This window comes from Panthera onca, chromosome B4, assembly GCF_046562875.1.
Source record: "Panthera onca isolate mPanOnc1 chromosome B4, mPanOnc1 haplotype 2, whole genome shotgun sequence".
NCBI classification, from domain to species: domain Eukaryota; kingdom Metazoa; phylum Chordata; class Mammalia; order Carnivora; family Felidae; genus Panthera; species Panthera onca.
This window is the reverse complement of record NC_138345.1, coordinates 124,575,572-124,594,499: the sequence shown is the minus strand read 5'-3', so window position 1 is coordinate 124,594,499 and position 18,928 is coordinate 124,575,572. Positions and strand designations below refer to the sequence as shown.

General features: G+C 41.1%; 2 protein-coding genes across 4 annotated transcripts in view; one reads left to right on the top strand and one right to left on the bottom strand.

Annotated features, from left to right (window-relative positions):
* Positions 1-11,107, top strand: part of APPL2 (adaptor protein, phosphotyrosine interacting with PH domain and leucine zipper 2) — a 53,868-nt gene extending 42,761 nt beyond the window's left edge. For 2 of the 3 annotated variants that reach the window (XM_078449527.2, XM_078449526.2), the window contains 7 exons: positions 1,229-1,387; positions 1,540-1,592; positions 3,130-3,304; positions 7,637-7,673; positions 7,859-7,999; positions 8,743-8,790; positions 9,993-11,107. In XM_078449527.2, the coding sequence (XP_078305653.2) occupies positions 1,229-1,387; positions 1,540-1,592; positions 3,130-3,304; positions 7,637-7,673; positions 7,859-7,999; positions 8,743-8,790; positions 9,993-10,127 (748 nt within the window). In that variant the 3' untranslated portion in view covers positions 10,128-11,107. The remainder of the gene's footprint in view (positions 1-1,228; positions 1,388-1,539; positions 1,593-3,129; positions 3,305-7,636; positions 7,674-7,858; positions 8,000-8,742; positions 8,791-9,992) is intronic. The other variant, XM_078449528.2, reaches the window with a different exon arrangement.
* A 5,020-nt stretch (positions 11,108-16,127) lies between these two features.
* WASHC4 (WASH complex subunit 4) overlaps positions 16,128-18,928 on the bottom strand; it is a 59,856-nt gene continuing 57,055 nt past the window's right edge. The window contains exon 33 of the mRNA XM_078449525.2: positions 16,128-18,401. Within this exon, the coding sequence (XP_078305651.2) occupies positions 18,334-18,401 (68 nt within the window). The 3' untranslated portion in view covers positions 16,128-18,333. The remainder of the gene's footprint in view (positions 18,402-18,928) is intronic.

The following is an 18,928-nucleotide window of genomic DNA, read 5'->3' as shown; positions in this document are numbered from 1 at the left end:
TAAAGACCAGATGCCGCTGTGCCACTTTGGACCGAAGCGGTGTGACACGGTGGGAAAACGACGACCGGCCGTGGGGAGACTTCGGTTCCCAGTCTGGCTCCCCCACCTGGCAACCCAGCGCCCTCAGAATTACTCCGGGGCTCCAGAGACCGCACGCTCTCTCCTCTCCTGTCACAGGGAGCTGAAGCAGAGCGGTCTCTCCTCGCGGTGACTGTCTACAAGCCTGTGTCGTGTTTCCGTCCACTGTCCGGTCAGTGCGCTCATCTGCCGATCGGCTGTCTTAAGAGTAGTTTGCATACGGTGCGTTCAGTTACCGACAGACTTGAGAACGAGGAACAGAAGGGTATCGGAGAGACGTCTTGGGCTCCAGATAACGGAAGAAATGAAAATATTTTGACATTCTTTGTCCCTCAAAGGGGTTTACACTCCAGCTGGGGAGAGATTATAAAGACATGAGACCTGCTCTTACAGCATCCTGTCACTGAAAGAGAAGACACGCGGTGGCACGTGACTGGTCACCGTACTGGCAGCTCTCTCCTGTCACGGGCCACCGTCTCACCTGCAGCTTGTGTGGACACGGTGCCGAGCTCAGGACGTTCAGACACACGAGACTGTCCCGGGGCTCACTGGGAAGAAACACTGGAGTGCAGAGGACAGAGGGTCGGGCTGGCTTGACGGGCTTAGTGGATGGAGAGGAATTTGTTCTGGCGGGAAAGAGGATTGGGATGGAGACTGAAAGAAGGAAAAGCTTGTGGTGTGTTGGTGTAGCTCCCTCTGGTGGAGGGTGCGTTACAGGAGCGGCAGGGGGCTCTCGGGAAGTTAAAGCCAGGTTGTGATTGAACGCAGGCCAAGGTGTATTTATCCGTTCAGTTAACGGTTTTGAGTGCCGCCTTTATACCAAGTAACAAATATGATTTAGCTGTAGCCCCCGCCCTCAAAAACCTGTCTCACAGGGAGAAAGATCCAGAAAATCAGCAGACCGTGTGTTAAGTGATATGACAACGCAGAATGCTGGGCAGCAGAGCTCACTGTGGGGGGATCTGAAGGGGTTAAACCAAGGACACGAATGACGTTTTGTGAAGATTTGTTTGTAGAAGGAGTTGAAGGATTGACTGAAATCTTCACCCTTATCTATTTGTAAAAGTCACATCAGTGCTCAGCATGTGTTCTTTTGATCATAAAGGCATAGATTAAAAGGGATTTATTTCCCCCCTATTTTATACTCCAGTCAGAACCTGAGAAATGCAGAGACAGAAGATGACAAGATTGTGTCCCAAGCAGCTGTCCGTGCCGACAACGCCGATGAGCTCATCGCACCGGGAACACCTATCCAGTTTGACATCGTCCTTCCTGCCACAGAATTCCTGGACCAGAACCGGGGGAGCAGGTGCGGGCTCAGGGAGGTTACCGCGGGGAGAAATGAAAGTGACCTTGGGTGTCTCTTGTGTCCACCCCCATCTCCAGACACTGTTGCCATTCTGACTGAGTGTCCTCTTGGCCAGAAATGTCTTGATTGTGTGCCTCTGGCCGTTTCCCTAGGCGCATCAACCCTTTTGGTGAAACTGAGGATGAGACCTTTCCAGAAGCAGAAGGTGAGCGGGTGGTCTGTGTGCTTGCTCTTTCCCCTTCACAGAATGGCGAGGGCCATTGAAACGAGGAGCGGAATCATGTTCTGGAGAGCTGGGCCTTGAAGGTATGAATTGAAATTATGACCCACGGGTCTGTCCTTCTCTGAAAACTCATTAGGATGTGTACAGGGAAGGCAGGTCTTAAATGAAACCCGCAGGGATGTGGACAGATTCTCCACTTGTGTCACAGTGTTGGCCCCATCCTTACCCTTTCTGTAGCTCCTGCAGAGACCAGATTACTACAAAACAGATTCAAAGAGGATAAAGCGGTCACAATAAAATGCAATCTGGGTGAGACATGAATATGCTGTTTCGTTTCAGAATGCCGAAAACACACATAACAGCTCATTCTTGTGTTTGAAGATGACATGGCTCAGTGGTTTTTACTTTGTTCAAGTTCAGATTTTTGACGTTTGATTACATTCTTCTAGTACCTAAGAGCACACCCAGCAGAGCTGACCGTAACCTAGCACTCCGCAGAGCGGAGGCAGTTGAGGGCCTCACGCCTGGAGCCTGAGAGCAGCGTTAGAATGAGATGCCGCTTCCTCAGACTTAAAAGCAGGACTTGAGAGTCGGCACCTCGTACGGAATCGGGCAGAAAGGGGGCCGATGGAAGGAAGGAAGGAGGCTAACAGGCTGTGCCTCAGGTCTGCCGCCCCATCTCTAGCTGACCTTCCATATAGGCCACCCCATAAAGCCTCCACAAAAAAAACTTCCGAACTTGTAAAAACTGTCTTCATGTGGGAGTCACTTCTTATAATATTACATTAATTATATTTTTCTCCTCTTTTAACCCTTAAGTTATTTTTAGGGGCAAAGACACTAATAGATCGAGGGAGGAAAAAGTAGCCATCTTAGTTTAAAATGGTGGAAAAGTGAATTATTCTTACAGAAAAAAAAAAAACAAAACCTTTAAACCTCTGTGATCTTCCAGTTATGGTTGCAGTTACCCAGTCTTGTCAATTATGTGCCATTATCAGGGGGCCAGTGCTGGCAGTTTACTAGAATCTGGTAAGCAGAGTAGTTGGAGATGTGCCATTAGCTCCTGGGAGATCGTCGCTGCCCTTCAGTAATGCACAATATGTGTGAACTGGATGAGCCCCCAATCAGGTCTTCTGTTCTTCAGATGGATTTTCTTCTTCAAGAGGACTTTATCAGTGGGCCCGAGGAATGAATTTTCTGTCATCTAGCAGAGAAGCTCTTATTTTCAGAGAAAAGACGTATATACCGCCACCTAGAGTTTTAGCGTTAGAAGGATGGTCGTGTGGTACTGCCTTTTCATCTTACGGATGCACAAAGAGGTGCTTTTCTAGTCTAACGAAGTCATTCCAAAGAGCCAAAATGTAGCCAGTAGGCGATTCAGGGCTTCGACACTGTGTTGAGGAATTTGCCGGGAAGCCCTCCGCAGGAGGCAGACCAGACCTGAGGTCTTCTGCCTGTTCTCAGACCGGCAGCAGGCAGGAAGCAAATGTGATCCTGAGCAGAAAACGCTCTCTTGCAGATTCCCTTTTGCAGCAGATGTTTGTAGTTCGGTTTTTGGGCTCGATGGCAGTCAAAACAGACAACACTACTGAAGTGATTTACGAAGCCATGAGACAAGTATTGGCCGCTCGGGCAATTCACAACATCTTCCGTACGACAGAGTCCCATCTGATGGTCACCAGTCAGACTCTGAGGTATGTTTCGTTTCAGACCCTTACAGCTTTACCTGATTCCCCGTTTAAGGCACATTTACTCACCTAGAATGTTCATACTAGAATATTTGATCGGATTAAGTGAAGATGCTACTCTTGTCTTGGCCCTGTTCCTTTGTACGTTCTGCTTTTACAAGATACGGTGGATAGAAGCTGTTCCCCTAAGGAGTGGGTACCCTCAGAGACTTAGTGGTGAATGAGTCCTCTCGTTCGTGATGATGCCATCACTGAAGAATTGCTCAGTATATCTCAGAGCTTGAAAAAGAAAGGGTTTTTTTTTTCTTTTTTAAATGTTTGTTTACTTTGTGAGAGCACACGAGTGGGGGGAGGAGCAGAGAGAGAGCGAGACAGAGAATCCCAAGCAGGCTCTGCACTGTCAACACAGAGCCTGACGTGGGGCTCAGTCCCACAACCGTGAGATCACGACCTGAGCCGAAATCAAGAGTCGGACGTTTAAGTGACTGAGCCACCCAGGTGCCCCAGAATTTTCATTTTTGAATGCAGTACTACTTATAAAAATTAACAACAGTAAAAAAGAACATGAACCTACCTGAGATCATTAGACCACCACAAGTAAAATCTGATTAATATTTGTTGGGGTGAAAATAAGCCAAGTGATGTTAACTACGTGATTTGGAGTTGTAGGTAATAAGATCTGTATGAGTGACGGCAAAGGACCGTCAAGCCATGGTTAGCACAGGCTTTATGAAGTTTCACCATCCAATACTGGACTCACATGTAGCACTTGAAACGGAATGACAGTCTGAGTTAAAATGTTCTAAGTGTAAAATACATATAGCAAGCTTCTAAGGTCTCATACTAACCCCCCAAAAAGAATGCAAAATATGCCATTAATTTTTATATTAATAACATATCCTGGTAGTATTTTAGATCTGTTAGGTGACATTAACTTGATACACTTTATGTGTAACTTGATACACATCTTTTTGATGTGACTGCTAGAAAATTTCAGATCATGTATATGAGGTTTACATTTTATTCCTGTGAGATCACAGGCACTGCTTTAGAGGCAGAATGTCTCCGTTTATCCCTGGCTTTGGCCTTCATTAGTTATATGACCTGGGCGAGTTTAACCTCTGTGCATCAGCTTCTTGGGCTATGAGATGAAAATAACTGTATCCACACTGCATGGGGCTGACACAAAGACTACATGAGTTAATGCACATCAAACATGTATACAACCACAACTGGCATAAGTGCTCAGTAAATGTTAGCTTCAAAAAGTTAAATAGGACTTTGTTAAAGTCAGAATATAGTTTCTTCCATTCATTAAAACCAGTCTTTTTCGTTTCATTATACACCTTCTACTGAGAGTAAGTTTCTTATGAATAAAACTTTATTTAAAGCTTTTCTCCAAGCATGCCCTGCACCCTTTATAGGCATTGGCTCATCGTTCCTGTAATCTCCACCAATAAGAACAGAGTAAATATACGTAAAAGCATTGTGAAAAATCACAGTACATCAAATGAACACTATCAAAGTACAAAGCCCACAGAACGGGAGAAAATATTTGCAAATCATGTATCTAATAAAGCTATATGTTCAGAATATATAAAGAACTCTTATAAGAATCAACAAAAAGACCAAAAACCAAAAAAATGGACCAAGGACCTGAGTAGACATTTCTCCAGGGGAGATCTACAAATGGCCAACAAGCACATGTGAAAAGATGCCCAGTGTCACTCGTTATTAGAGAAATGCACATCAAGTCCACAGTGAGATATCGCTTCAGCTCACTTAGAGGGCTGTAATAAAAAGGAAAATACCAAGTGTTAGGGTGTGAAAAAATTGGAATCCGTTGCCGGTGGGAATAGTTAAAACCGTTCAGCCACTTTGGGAAATGGTTCGGCAGCTTCTCTGGGAGTTAAACGTAGATTGCCAGCCCTGGTAGACAGCCGGAAGAATTGAAAACTGTTCAGATAACTGAGTTTACACAAATGTTCGTGGTTCACGGTAGCCAAAAAGTGGAAACAATCCCAACTCCATCAACAAATTGATAGACGAGATGGGGTATTTAACACAGCAGAGTAGGAGGCAGCCTTAAAGAGAAATGACGTCCTGATGTGTGGTACAACATTCTCGAACCCTGAAAACATGCTCGGTGGAAGATGTCAGCCATTTTGTTTGATCCTGTATCTGAAGTGTCCAGGATGGAAAGCAGGTTAGTGGTTGCCAGAAGCTGAGAGGAGAAAGAATGGAAGTGACTGTCTGATGGGTGTGTAGCTTCCTCTTGAGGTGATGAAGATGTTTGGAACCAGGCAGTGGTAATGGTTGTACAGTGTGGTAAATGTACTAAATAGTCCATTAGTCTGCAATAGTCCATTTTATGTTAGGTATATTTCACCACAGTTTCCACACACAGATCCCTGCATTGGAATTCATGTTTTGAGACAAATGAGAAGTCCCACAGAAAATCAGATCTTTTTTTTAATGTTTATTTTTGAGAGAGAGAGGGAGGGAGAGAGGGGCAGAGAGGGAAACACAGGATCCAAAACAGCCTCCGGTCTCTGAGATGTCAGCACAGAGCCCCGTGCAGGGCTCGAACTCCTGAACCATGAGATCATGACCTGAGCTGAAGTTGGACGCTTGACTGGGCCACCCAGGCGCTCTGAAAATCAGATCTTAGGCAAGTCCGTATTACCTGTTTAAGATAGCAACCTTTTAAGTTACTCACAAAATATGCATGTTTTAAGTTCACATTTATGGAAAAGTTTTACAAAATACCTAAGAAACTTTACTTGAGGGGGACCGTTTATGAGGTATATTTTTTAAATCTTTAAATTCATACAAATTAATAGGGACATGAAGAAAACATGTATTTAGCTTGTAAATGTGTAAAATTCCATACACATTTTCTTACTGTCTTAACCACCTCTTTGAAGTGGGGTCCTTTTCCCACTTTTACAGATGAGTCTGGAAGAGTCAGGGTGACTTACACAAGGGCACAGTCGAGCAGCCAGCCCAGAGCCCTCTGACTGTGGTGAGGCCCATACTTGAACCGCACGTATTTCCAACCGCAGCCTTTCTGGGGGGGATGACTGCTTTCCTGAGATCTAACTTCCCATACAGCTCGCCCATCTGAAGTGTTTTCAGTATATTCAGAGTTGTGCAACCATTAGTTACCACAGTTTTCGAGTATTTTCATCATCCCCAGAGAAAACCCATACCCGTGAGCCCTCATTCCCTTTTCTTAACCCCCCCCCCCCCATACAGCCACGAAACACTAATATTCTGTGTGTATGTATTTGCCTGTTTGGGACATTTCATATAAATGGAATACTAACCATTTTTTTAAGACCGAGAATAGATTTTTTGCTTTCGCCCACAGAATTTATAGCAAATCAATAAATAATACCATGTTTAGAAAGTAGAAATTTATATGTATGTATGACAGCAATAGATTCTCTAATGCAGTGTACTTTGCAGATACATCAGCCTGGTTATTAGATGCTGCTTAAAGTTTTGTTAAAGAATACATCTAGAATACCTTCTTTTTTAATTAAAATTTTTTTTATTTTTGAGCATGAGCAGGAGAGAGGGGAAGGGGAGAAAGAATATGTGCTATTCCTTCTATAAATAGGACAGAAGTTTTCCTTTTTTGTCTTGTTTTGTTGTGCTTTTTGAGAGAGCAAGCAGGCGTGTGAGTGGGGAGGGGCAGAGAGAGGGAGAGAGCATCTCAGGCAGGCTCCAGGCCCAGCTCGGAGCCCAATGCGGGGTTCAATCCCATGACTCTGGCATCAGGACCTGAGCTAGTGTTGAAGAGCCTGACAACCAACTGAGCCACCCAGGCACCCCTAGAATATACCTTCTTATAAGACCGTGTTCCCCCACACCCAAACTGACACAGAGTAGTTTTGCTAAAATCTGTTGACTGTTTTCTCACCCCACCCCATATTTAGGGGAAAAAAATTAGACTTCAAGGAAACGACCATAGTAAATGTCTTCTGAGAAGCAGGCTGTACAGAATATGATCTGTCTATATTCTACATCAGAACTGTGAAGAATTCTAATGCTGCCCCTTTGGATAAGCACTGAAATGTGAAAGTCTCCAGTTGTTACAGTCTTCCATAAAGCTGTTCCCGGAGCTTCAACTACATGGGGTTCAGCACAGGCAGACCCATGGCGCATGCTCCCTTTGGACAGTCCCATGGAGCCATCTCGCCTTGCTGCGGCCGGGCCTTATAGTTTCATATTTGAAGGGCATTTGTGTGATTTCATTCTGAACTTCTAGACTCTTCTAAGAATACAGGTTTCTCCAACATGTGTAATATAACGCGTGTCTTAAAATTTCAGGTTGATAGATCCTCAGACTCAAGTAACAAGGGCCAATGTAAGTACCTCCATGCACGCTAATTTTAGTAGTTATTCCTTAATTCAAAGTAGGCACTTTATAGATTTTGCCAAATTTAACAGCTGTCACTCATAGTGCACTTTTTTCGTGACGCTGTCCATGGAGAATGACTTGTCTGTTTTTAATTCCATTTATGTGATGTTGTCTATTCCTGTTATTTCCAGTTTGAGCTCACCAGCATCACCCAGTTTGCTGCCCATCAAGAAAACAAGAGACTAGTCGGCTTTGTGGTCCGCACGCCCGAATCCACAGGTGGACAGTCTCTGAGTACATACGTTTTTGAAAGCAACTCAGAAGGCGAAAAGGTCTATTTTTTTTCATCTTAAGATTCCATATCTCTGTCCAAAGATATTTAAAGGGGTTTTGCACCGCCCCGTGGGTGTTTAGTTGACTATTCTTTGCACCCCCATTGAGGAGTTTAGAGAATACCTCTAGGAAGGCCCCACTGAAAGAAACGACTGGAATAAATTTTCCCTTGGAAATGCATGTCATTCTAAACAGTGATGAGGAAGAATGTTAATGGTGAGATGAAATGGGAAAAGCAGTTGCCTTCAAGTTTCTTTTTTAAAAATGAAAGAAGTTACGATGGAGAAAATCTAGTCTCAGAGCAAACGAAGGAAGCAGACAGCAGGAAACTGTTCTCATATAGTATGAAAATTTTTGTGACCGTATTTGCTACTTGGAATTAATCAAAGTTAATCAACTCTTCTTTCAGCAAGTATCTTTTTGCCACTGCGTGCGAACACACAGTGGCAGAATGTGATTGAGAGAGAAAGGAGGAAAGTATTCCGTTAAGAATGTTAAGCACTGGGATAATTTCAGTTACCACTTACCCTGAATATCGTTGCTCTGCACAGATTGGCAACCGGAGACCAGGACAGGTGGCCTCTACTGTTCAGAGCCCCGTGTGATGAACTTCTTAACAGCCAGGTCCTCTGTCCCCACACCGACATGAGCAGTGACCTCGTTGTACTTCCATAACCACGTTTTTCCTAAAATCCCTTATCGCTTTCTGCCTTTGCCCAACACTGCTTTTCTTGTCTTACAGATATGTTATGCTATTAATTTGGGAAAAGAAATCATTGCGGTTCAGAAGGTAAGGTACATTTTAGTGCTGGTTTTAACAACTACTCAAAAGATCTATAGACCTACTAAGATCTCTCTCAAAAAGAGGAATGATGTTCGCCGGACATTGTGGCCAAACTTGAGATTTCCTTTGAAGCGTTCTAACCACCAGACTGGCTGGGGCCACAGTCACCGGTTAACACATGTGGAGTTTTTAATAAATATCACTGCTTCCTGTGTTATCACTTTTTTGCTTGCTGTTGTTGGCTAGATATTCTGTCTTTCAAATTAAGATGGTAGAAACTTTAAGTATGTACTCGAAGGCCTTGCTCCTCTGAGCGGTCAGACAGACATCAAGCTGGAAATGTACTAGACGTGACGATTCCCAGACCTCCCTGTATCTCAGCAGCTTACAATCTTTCACTCACCCCACAGACTTCTGAGAGCCAAGTTTGTACAAGAAAAATCTTAGAATTCTACCAGTGAGCAAGACAGATACGGTTCCTGCCCCAGGAGGCTTCTCGTTCAGTAGAACTTCTGCAATAATGGAAATGACCTGTGTCTGTACTGTTCAATAGGCAGCTTGAATGTAGCTAATTTGAGGATGAACTGGATTTTTAAACAGTAACATATAGCTACTGAGTACTGTATTAGCTTTCCTAATGTTGGGGGAGGGCAGGAGGACTAAGACCAGTATACATGAAATGGTAGCAAGCAGTGCAAGTTAGTATTTTATGGTATTGATCAGGGATCAACTTCTGTAAAGAGCAAGACAGGAAACCTCTTAGGCTTACATTTGTTGCAACTACTCAACTCAGCTATTGTTCCAGCAGCCATATATAGTATATAAATGAATGGCTGTGTTCCAGTGAAACTTCATTTATAAAAACAATGAGCCAGGTGGCCATAGTTTGCCAACTCTTGGTTTATAGGGAAAGAGGAAGGAGTTAGTGATCTAGAAGACAAAGGTATTATAAAGGAAGTTCTTCTCTGGACTCTTTGTGGGAAGACGATTATGATTTGGCTAAGTGAATGACATTTTGGCTAAGAGCAAAACCTTGGCCTAGAGTCTAGAAGGAAAATGCAATTGAGCTTTTTCAGAGAAGCAAGGAGGCACACATAGATCCCGGAAGGAAAGAAGCTAGATTACAGAATACTGAAAGCCATGCCATCGGGGTTTTAAGTGCATTTTAAGCGTTTTCTTTTCTCCTTCTTAAACTCTCATAACTTCAGGATCCAGAAGCATTGGCTCAATTAATGCTGTCCATACCACTAACCAATGATGGAAAATATGTACTGTTAAACGATCAACCAGATGACAATGATGGAAGTCCAAATGAAAACAGAGGCGCAGAATCTGAAGCATAACTCTCTTGGGCCTTTGGGGAAAGAGCACCCAGGAAGGAGAGCTACCTCCTTAAGGGTTTTCAACTTCTCTGACATACAGGCCCACGACCTGGTTTCAGAACGCTGACAATCGCTTGTGGAATGTACTCTTGATGCCTTGATACTGAGACTTGGGAGGGAAACAGTGAGAAATGGTTGACAACATTCCTACCCATCTACAAATGTTACTTTAGGTGCTTTGTGGTAAGTCGTCTTCTTAGATTGTACTGTTCAGCGCTCAGAATGAAAGTTACTGAAAAAAATGCATTGTTCACTTTATTCAAATGTCATCTCTTTAGTCTCCAAGTACCCTTTTTAAAAAATGGTAAAAGCCTAGATTTATAATTTGATAAACACTAAATATTTCCTATTAATATAATCTATTTTTATATTTTCCTTAATGAGCTTTAAGTGCCTGTCATTCTGAAAGTTGTGTATTTATAATCAGGCTTGTCTCACAGTCGGACCTACCAGCATCAGTTTGTGCAGTTAGGTGGCGAGCCCCGCTTGGAGGGCCTGAGCGTTAGCAAAAATGCAGGTCTAGTTGTGATCATTTTTCTCAGACATCATGCAATAAAAAGACCAGCAGACGAGCACCACACAAGATGTTCAGTTTTACATGGGAACCTTGATGAACCAGCATTCAGAAGTTTACGGTCCTTCAGGTATGGTTTTAGTGGTGGATCACTATAGACCGTGTGAAGCTCTACCAGTTCCTGATTCTTCTGAGCCAGACCCTCCTCAAGGAAGGGACCAATTAATTTTAAAACTCACTTGAATGAAAGCACGGCTGGTTGCGGGGCTTGGTATAAAAATCCTATTCCACCCCTACCTATGAAGTATGATGATCTTGAATTGGCACCATGTGTTTAATTATAACCAATTTCAACAGAATACCGTTGTCTTTGTAATAAATTAACCTAGCAACAAATGCTAGCAAATAAAAACTACCATTCTGTTTCTTTCTTTTGCTTTTTGTGGTTATTTTCTAGAACACCCCTGGAAGAAAACTAAAGTTAGTTCTGTGGCTTCAGCTGTTCATTTCCAAAACCTCAGTACATTCCCCCCCTCTGCTGTGATTTCATTATGCCCTATCAAATACCTCTATTCAACACTGGTTGAACAATGTGATCTCAGTACCAAGTTTTTTTTTTTTTTTTTTTGAGGGAGAGAGCATGCGGAAGGAGGGGGGGGGGGGGGGAGAGAGAGAGAGAATCCTAAGCAGGCCCTGCACTCAGTGTGGCTCAATCTCATGACCATGAGACAATGACCTAAGCTGAAATCAAGAGGTGGGATGCTCAACTGACTGAGCCACCACAGCTCCCAAAATGGTGGATTAATAAAACAACTTTTGTAATCCAAACTTAATGTTACAGGGGTATCAGAGTCCACTTCTATAATGTGAGCCTCAGAGACTAAGCCAGCATGAGATATACCATGAAATTATTAGTATGGTGTTAGCGAATGCCTTACAAAAATTTGTGTATCATAACTGTATTAAACCGGTAAGTCCTCCGGTAGGCTGCAAGAGCCACAGTCCCCTGAATTTCCTTTTCTTCGAATTGTTCAGGGTGGGAGGGAAGAAACTAGTCGTAAACAATATTGTTAGAAACTAAAATCAATTTCTTTCATATCCTAATTTTTTCATATTTCAAAAATATGCGGCTTGACTAAGCCACAAAGTATGCAAATCATAGGAAAAAAAGACTGAAGCCCATTAAAACTAACTTCATTGAAAAAACCACAGAATGAAAACACAAAATGAACTGCACATATTAGGCACAGATGACCCACAAAATATTAGTATCCAGAATATGTAAAATATTCCTGCAATTAGAAAAAATTGAAAATAAAGTCATAAAGGCATTTCACAGAATAAAAAATAAAAGGGGTTCTTAAATAGAAATACACAAAATTGATATAATAAATACAACTTAAACCCACTGGGATATTATATACACACCAGACTGTAGAAACATAGCTGCTGGGATGGGCACGACGAGGCTCCTCCGCTGCTGGGACGGGACAAGTCTGGCGTTGTATCCGTTGCACCAGTAGATGGCCTAGCAGATTCACTTGCGAGTAGAACTCTGGAGAAACTCTGAACACAGGTACACAGAGATGCGTGCAGCCAGTAGCCCTGTTCGTACCATCCCAAATTTGGAAGTGACCCACATGTCATCAGCAAAACAGATCTGTGTATTTGTGTAACAATACTAAAGAAGGAAAATTAAGTGGACTACAGGTATGTGCATCATCATGGATGAATTTCAAAAGAGACAAGTCATATACAGTAAGAATCCATTTATATTAATTTTTTAAAAACCTGCAAACCACCACCGTGTTATTTAGAAAACTACAGATAGGTTGTAACACTAGAGAAAAGCAAGGCATAGTTACCCCAAAATTCTGCGTTGTGTTTCCTCCGGAGTGGAAAAGGGAGCGGCGATCCGAGGAAGAACGATGGAACATCTCAGGCAGGAGCAACAGGCTTTTAACCTACACGGTACGGTGGCTACCCAAATGTCCTGTTTTATTCTTGATTCAGTACACACATATCATACACTCTTGTGCATGGGTCATAGATTTTAAAATAATGTTAAACTTTAGAAGGTTGCCCTTTAAATTCCCCAAATGAAAGCACTATGAAAAATTATCAAGTGCCATGTAAATGAAAGGTGGGAGGGGAGAAAATGGGACCCTTTATTAGCCAGCTATTCTCACCGGTTTTCATTTCCCAGCACTGCCTCTGGCTGTTTAGCTGTCAGACTGTTTGGGGAAGTGCAGGACTTCTCTTCCATTGTCTGCACTTAGCTGGGCCATGTAAACAGGCATAATTTTTTTGAGACCCACTCAGAGTCACATACTGTTTATCTTCCAACTTTTCCACCTGAGAGAGTAATAGTAAAGCTAACAACTATATGCCAAGTTCATTTCTGCCTATGAGTCATCATATTAGCTAGTGTTCACAGTAGTTACTGTTTCCTAATATATAAAGTGCTTTACACAAAAGTCAGTCCTCAATCTACAAGCTCTGTATCATTAGGCCATTTTGTGCCTGAGAAAATGAAGCACAGAGAGGTTAAGTAAGCTGCTGGCAGGCTTCAAATCACAGTCTGGCTCCAAAGTCTATGCTTCTAACTGCTCTGTGACATACACAGCACAGAGAAACCACACAGCAATCACCAAATGGTTCTCTCATTAGGTACATAAACCTTCGAAAATTATTCTGATATGCAGTAATTATACCACCTTGAAGTACATCTCTAATGCCCTGTTGCATTTTGTGGATTCTAAAATGATTAAATGCTGTAATACTAATACAGATACGTGCTTCTTGATATAAAGTATTAACTTTCCCCCTCACTTTAATGATAATGAGGGCATTACTAAAGAATGTTTCACTACACAAAGATCTTGCATACATTACAGAATGCATAGTCTTTAAATTTTTTTTTTTTATGGTAATTTTTGAAAGAGAGAACATGAGCAGGAGAGAGGCCAAGAGAGAGGGAGACACAGAATGTGAAGCAGGCTCCAGGCTCTGTGCTGTCAGCACAGAGCCAAATGCAGGGCTCAAACTCACAAACCGTAAGATCATGACCTGAAGTCGGACGCTTAACCGACTGAGCCACCCAGGCGCCCCTACAGTGCATAGTCTTTAAAGATGATCCCAGAATTATGACATCATCTCTACACTGATCAGGAGATGAATTCCTCTCCTTTGCAGAGTGTAACTCCACTAATGGGAACTGGATTATCTGATAAATTAGGTTTTACACTAAGAGAGGCCAACAAGTATCCATATATTTTCCTAAACTGAGTTCTTATACACTATATATAAGAACTTTTTGTATCAAAGTAAGCCCTAACTTTGCCATCACCATCTGAGTTCACTGCATGATATTCACTTTAAAGATTTCCACATATTCCAGATTCTTTTTAGCGGAAATCTCTTATGTGTTAAATTCTTCCTAACATCTAAAAAACCTCTGTTAAAATTGTAGCATTAAAACTTTCTTAAAAAGAATACCATCAGTATGGAACTTTCGCAGACTTTAGCTGGAAAAAAAACCCCATAAAATTATTAAAATTAGTTAAAATCTTTTTCCATTTAGCCAACCCAGCATCAACAAGTAACATGATGATGTATGTGATGGTGCTACCCCATCTTTCCCACAATCTTCCCACTACTGCCTCTGGAAAGAAAAGGAGCAGTAATCAGACTTTACCAAGGAAAGTTTCTCCAGTGTAGTACAGCCGATCCTTGAACAACACAGAGGTGAGGGGCACCAACTCCTGGCACAATCAAAACTCTGCATGTAACTTTTGACTCCCCAAAAACTTAAACTAAGAGCCTGCCGCTGACTGGAAACCTCATAATGAACGCATATTATAGATGTTACTTGGATAATATAGCGTATTCTTACAATAAACTAAGCTAACAGGGGCGCCTGGGTGGCCCAGTCAGTTAAGCGTCTGATTTTTTTTTTTAATATAATTTATTGTCAAATTGGCTTCCATACAACATACAGTGCTCATCCCAACAAGTGCCCTCCTCAATGCCCATCACCTATTTTCCCTCTCCCCCACCCCCGTCGTCCAGCCTCAGATTGTTCTCTGTATTTAAGAGTCCCTTGTGGTTTGCCTCCCTCCAACTATTTTTCCCCTTCCCCTCCCCCATGGTCTTCTAAGTTTCTCAAGATCCACATATGAATGAAAACATATGATATCTGTCCTTCTCTGACTTATTTCACTCAGCGTAATACCTTCCAGTTCCATCCACATTGTTGCAAATGGCAGGATTTCATTCCTTCTCATCGCCAAGTACTATTCCATCATAGATATAAACCGCATCTTCTTTACCCATTCATCAGTTGATGACATTTAGGCTCTTTCCATAATTTGGCTATTGTTGAAAGTGCTGCTATAAACATTGGGGTACATGTGCCCCTATGCATTAGCACTCCGGTATCCCTTGGGTAAATTCCTAGTAGAATTATTGCTGGGTCTTAGGGTAGTTCTATTTTTAATTTTTTGAGGAACCTCCACACTGTAGCATCTGATTCTTGATCTCTGCTCAGGTCATGATCTCACGGTTCATGAGATCGAGCCCCACGTTGGGCTCTATGCTGGCAGTGCAGAACCTGCTTAGGATTCTCTCTCTGCCTTTGCCCCACTCTCTCTCTAAATAAACATTAAAAAAAAAAAAACTAAGCTAGAGAAAAAATGCTATTAAAATCATAAGGAAACTACATTTACAGAACTATATTGGATTTCTTTTTAAAAGTCACATATAAGTGGACCCGCACAGTTTATTTTTATTTTTGAGAAAGGGAGCGTGAGTGGGGAAGAGGCATAAAGAGAGGGAGAGAAAGAATCTTAAGCAGGCTCCACACCCAGCGCAGAGCCTGAGGCGGGGCTCAATCTCACGACCTTGGGATCATGATCTGAGCCAGATCAGGAGTCAGACACATAACTGACTGAGCCACCCAGGCACACTCTTCCCACCCCCCACCACACAGTTTAAACACCATGCCGTTCAAGGGTCAGCTGTATTTAAAAGGCATGTGTCTCCTGTCTCCAGTGTAATATTTAAAAGGCTCTCATTTATTGTTACTGTTTCAGTTAAACTCATGTTTGCAAATGGCACTAGAGTTATTTCTAACATTAAACACTGTAAACCAAGGATCCCTTCCCAGGATTAGGATTTAAAAGTAAACATTCACATGGGTTCTTTTTATTTGAAAACAACAAGGATTAGATCAAGAACGTACAAAGAGAAAAAGAAAAGTTCTTCACCTGGGTTGCATGGAAAGGAGCCAATACCAATTTTATACTTGAAATGTTTTGCCTATGTGCATGCAAGTATTTTTTTAAAGACAGATTCCCTATATTCTATTAAAGGGGATTCCAAAAAGGTTAATGTTAAGAAGTACTGGTTTAAGACATTCAATTTTGAACATAAGCATCCAGGGGAAGTAAACTTTTGAAATTATATTTATTAATGTTTTATTATACATATTATATTCTCTTAGAATTAGGGTAGGGGGAAGCCCCACTCAAGTGAGGTAACAAACTTGCCATCTTTTACAAAACTTAATTAGAACTGACAAAGTTATGGTTAGTCCTTAATTCCTGAGAATTTGAACATTATTGAGTTTGTGAATTTACAACAAATGCTCACACTAATTTTAAACTACAGTATGTCCAAAAAAAAAAAATTTAACATTAATATGTTAAGCAAAGAAAACATCATCCAAATGCATATATTAACTTAGGTGTGAAACACTCAAGCCCTATTGCTCTGCACTTTAATAGCATTTAAATATGCTTAATCTTTTCAGAGATTTTATTTCAAATATGTGTAGTTTATCCAGATTACAGTGACATTATTTTGAGCTAATGGCAAAATAATAATCACTTTCTTCTCAACTGTAGGTATCCATGGTGTCAGCATATAAACTCTATAGAGTATTTGTAAGATCGATCATAACTGATATATGTGGGGATAATGAACAGAGACCTCAGATTCTCTTCCAATTACAATTTCTACCCCTATGAAAAATGGAGATTGTTTTAGGGAAGTCAGAGAGAAAAAAAAAAAAAAGAATAATATTGTTGCTATGAAATGGTGACAAATTTGATACAATCAAAAGATCATTAATATAAACATTTACAATAATGAAAATATAAATTACTAATTATGCAGCATGCTTTAGGGCCATTTCTACAGTTAGTATGAATTACAGATATTAAATGCCTTTAATCCACCCATTGTTCATATTCTGAAAGTCATGTTTACATAATAAACAAAAAACATTTCCTACCTATTTTGTTTCTTCTGACTTTGAACAGTGGAAGTGTTTATCTTGGGCTGGGAAAGTTACCCTGCCAGTAATCAATGCATACAGATAGGGCATTGTACACCTGTTCCAAAAGCTGGAAATCAAACATTAGAATTACTTGCAGGATATACCCAAAGAAATACTTAATAGGCAAGTGCAATGGAAAAATCAAGTGTTTACCAAATGATGTTATTATGTGTACAGTTTTAAACTTTGTTTTCGTTGTAAAAGTATCACTGTATTATATTCAAAGATTATATAGGCCATGATTAACCATTTAATTATCAACTGATGTAATCTTTACAAAAATAAAGCTTGTAGCCTGCCAGGAACTAAATTTACTCAAAATCTTACTGTACTTTTCAAATCAGTAAATGATTTATTAGAACTTTATTCTCACAGTGGTAATTTTTAAAAAGCCTGCACAGTGCTTAATCTGATGTCTTAGATTATACTTGGTTTAAAGAAAAAGTCTGCCCAAACCATCACCAAGACTTTAATTCAACCTAATGTAGAAGAAACCTGAGTTTGGATGTAGAAATAAAAATCCATACAACTTTCTCTGATAACACGTAGTGCCTTCAACCAAAAGTGAAGTTTCAAGCAGGACTCTATGGCTTTCTCTGAATTTTCTTTCATCTTGAGTATTAAGTAAATCTTGAGTTTAAAGCAGTTGTTGGAGGTTACATGTTCCCAAAGCGATGTAAACTAGTTATAAAATGTCTTATCAAAGACCTGAACAGCTCTTGTGAGTCACATGAAATTAACAATGAACCAGTTTTATACTGTACATAAAAGGTACATAGCACACTTGTGCCTCACCTGTATCAAAGCCATCTTTCTGTATGTCTGTTATAACAATGTCGATATGTATGCCTCATAAATTTCAGACTTAATTCACTTTGTTTAAACATGTATTTGCTGGCTGTACAGAGGATACGCACTGAGTTTCCAATGACTGAAGCAAATATGGATCAAATATGCAAACACAAGTTTTAAACCCTCACGTAGATTGTTAAGAGATCTGAGGCGGCAGTTTAGGAATTTGGTTTGGCCCTTCTACAGCTTCACTTCAAACAACACTCCCCAGGCACATCTGCTAGCCTCAAGTCCAGGCAAAAACCCAACTGAAAATCTCATTCTCAACCTTTAGAAAGAAGATTGAGCCTTCGGAAGAAGAATGGACTCAGCAGCACCGCCTTAAAGAGTTGCAACATCTACCTGTTACCAGAGATGTGGCCCAGGAAACACTTCACCATTAGCTTGCTAACATCCATATCACTGGCAACAGTACTGACAAAATTCTGATGACTTCTGAGGGGCAACGCATACCATCGGTATCATTTGACAACAGGATCTGCAGACACAGTGCTGTCGGACAGGTCTCCATTGCTTGTTTTGGTCTCTTCTGGAAGTGTGGGTGAAAACAACAATGGACAGATGTATATTCATTTTTAAAAAAATGAATTAAGTAAAAATTGAGAAGAGCTACCTGCTAAATTTCAAATTAAGAAAATGTGCATCTACCAAATAGTTCTCTAATATTACAATGTATATGTAGTTTAGTTACCTTAATTTTTTAGAAATCTGAGCTAAATTTTGCAAAGGGAACGTTCTGACTGGTACTTAATAGGGGTGTAGACTTGTGAGAGTTCAGAACTGCATGTGGGCCACGTGGAGTTTCACCTGGCGCATTTGAAGGCATGCTGCCCCTCAGCCGGTTCCCCCAGCCAGGCCAAGAAATCACTATTATAGTGCACTGCTGTTATTGCCAGAGACATTACTGCAAATTCACATATAAGATTGTCCAGAATAAGTAGCTTTCCATCTGTGTTTGTAATTCATTTTTTAAAGCAGCTTTTTATTATGATTGTGATAAAATGAATTCCTCTTTTTTTGTGTATGAAATACCACATGCACACATTTCATTAACAG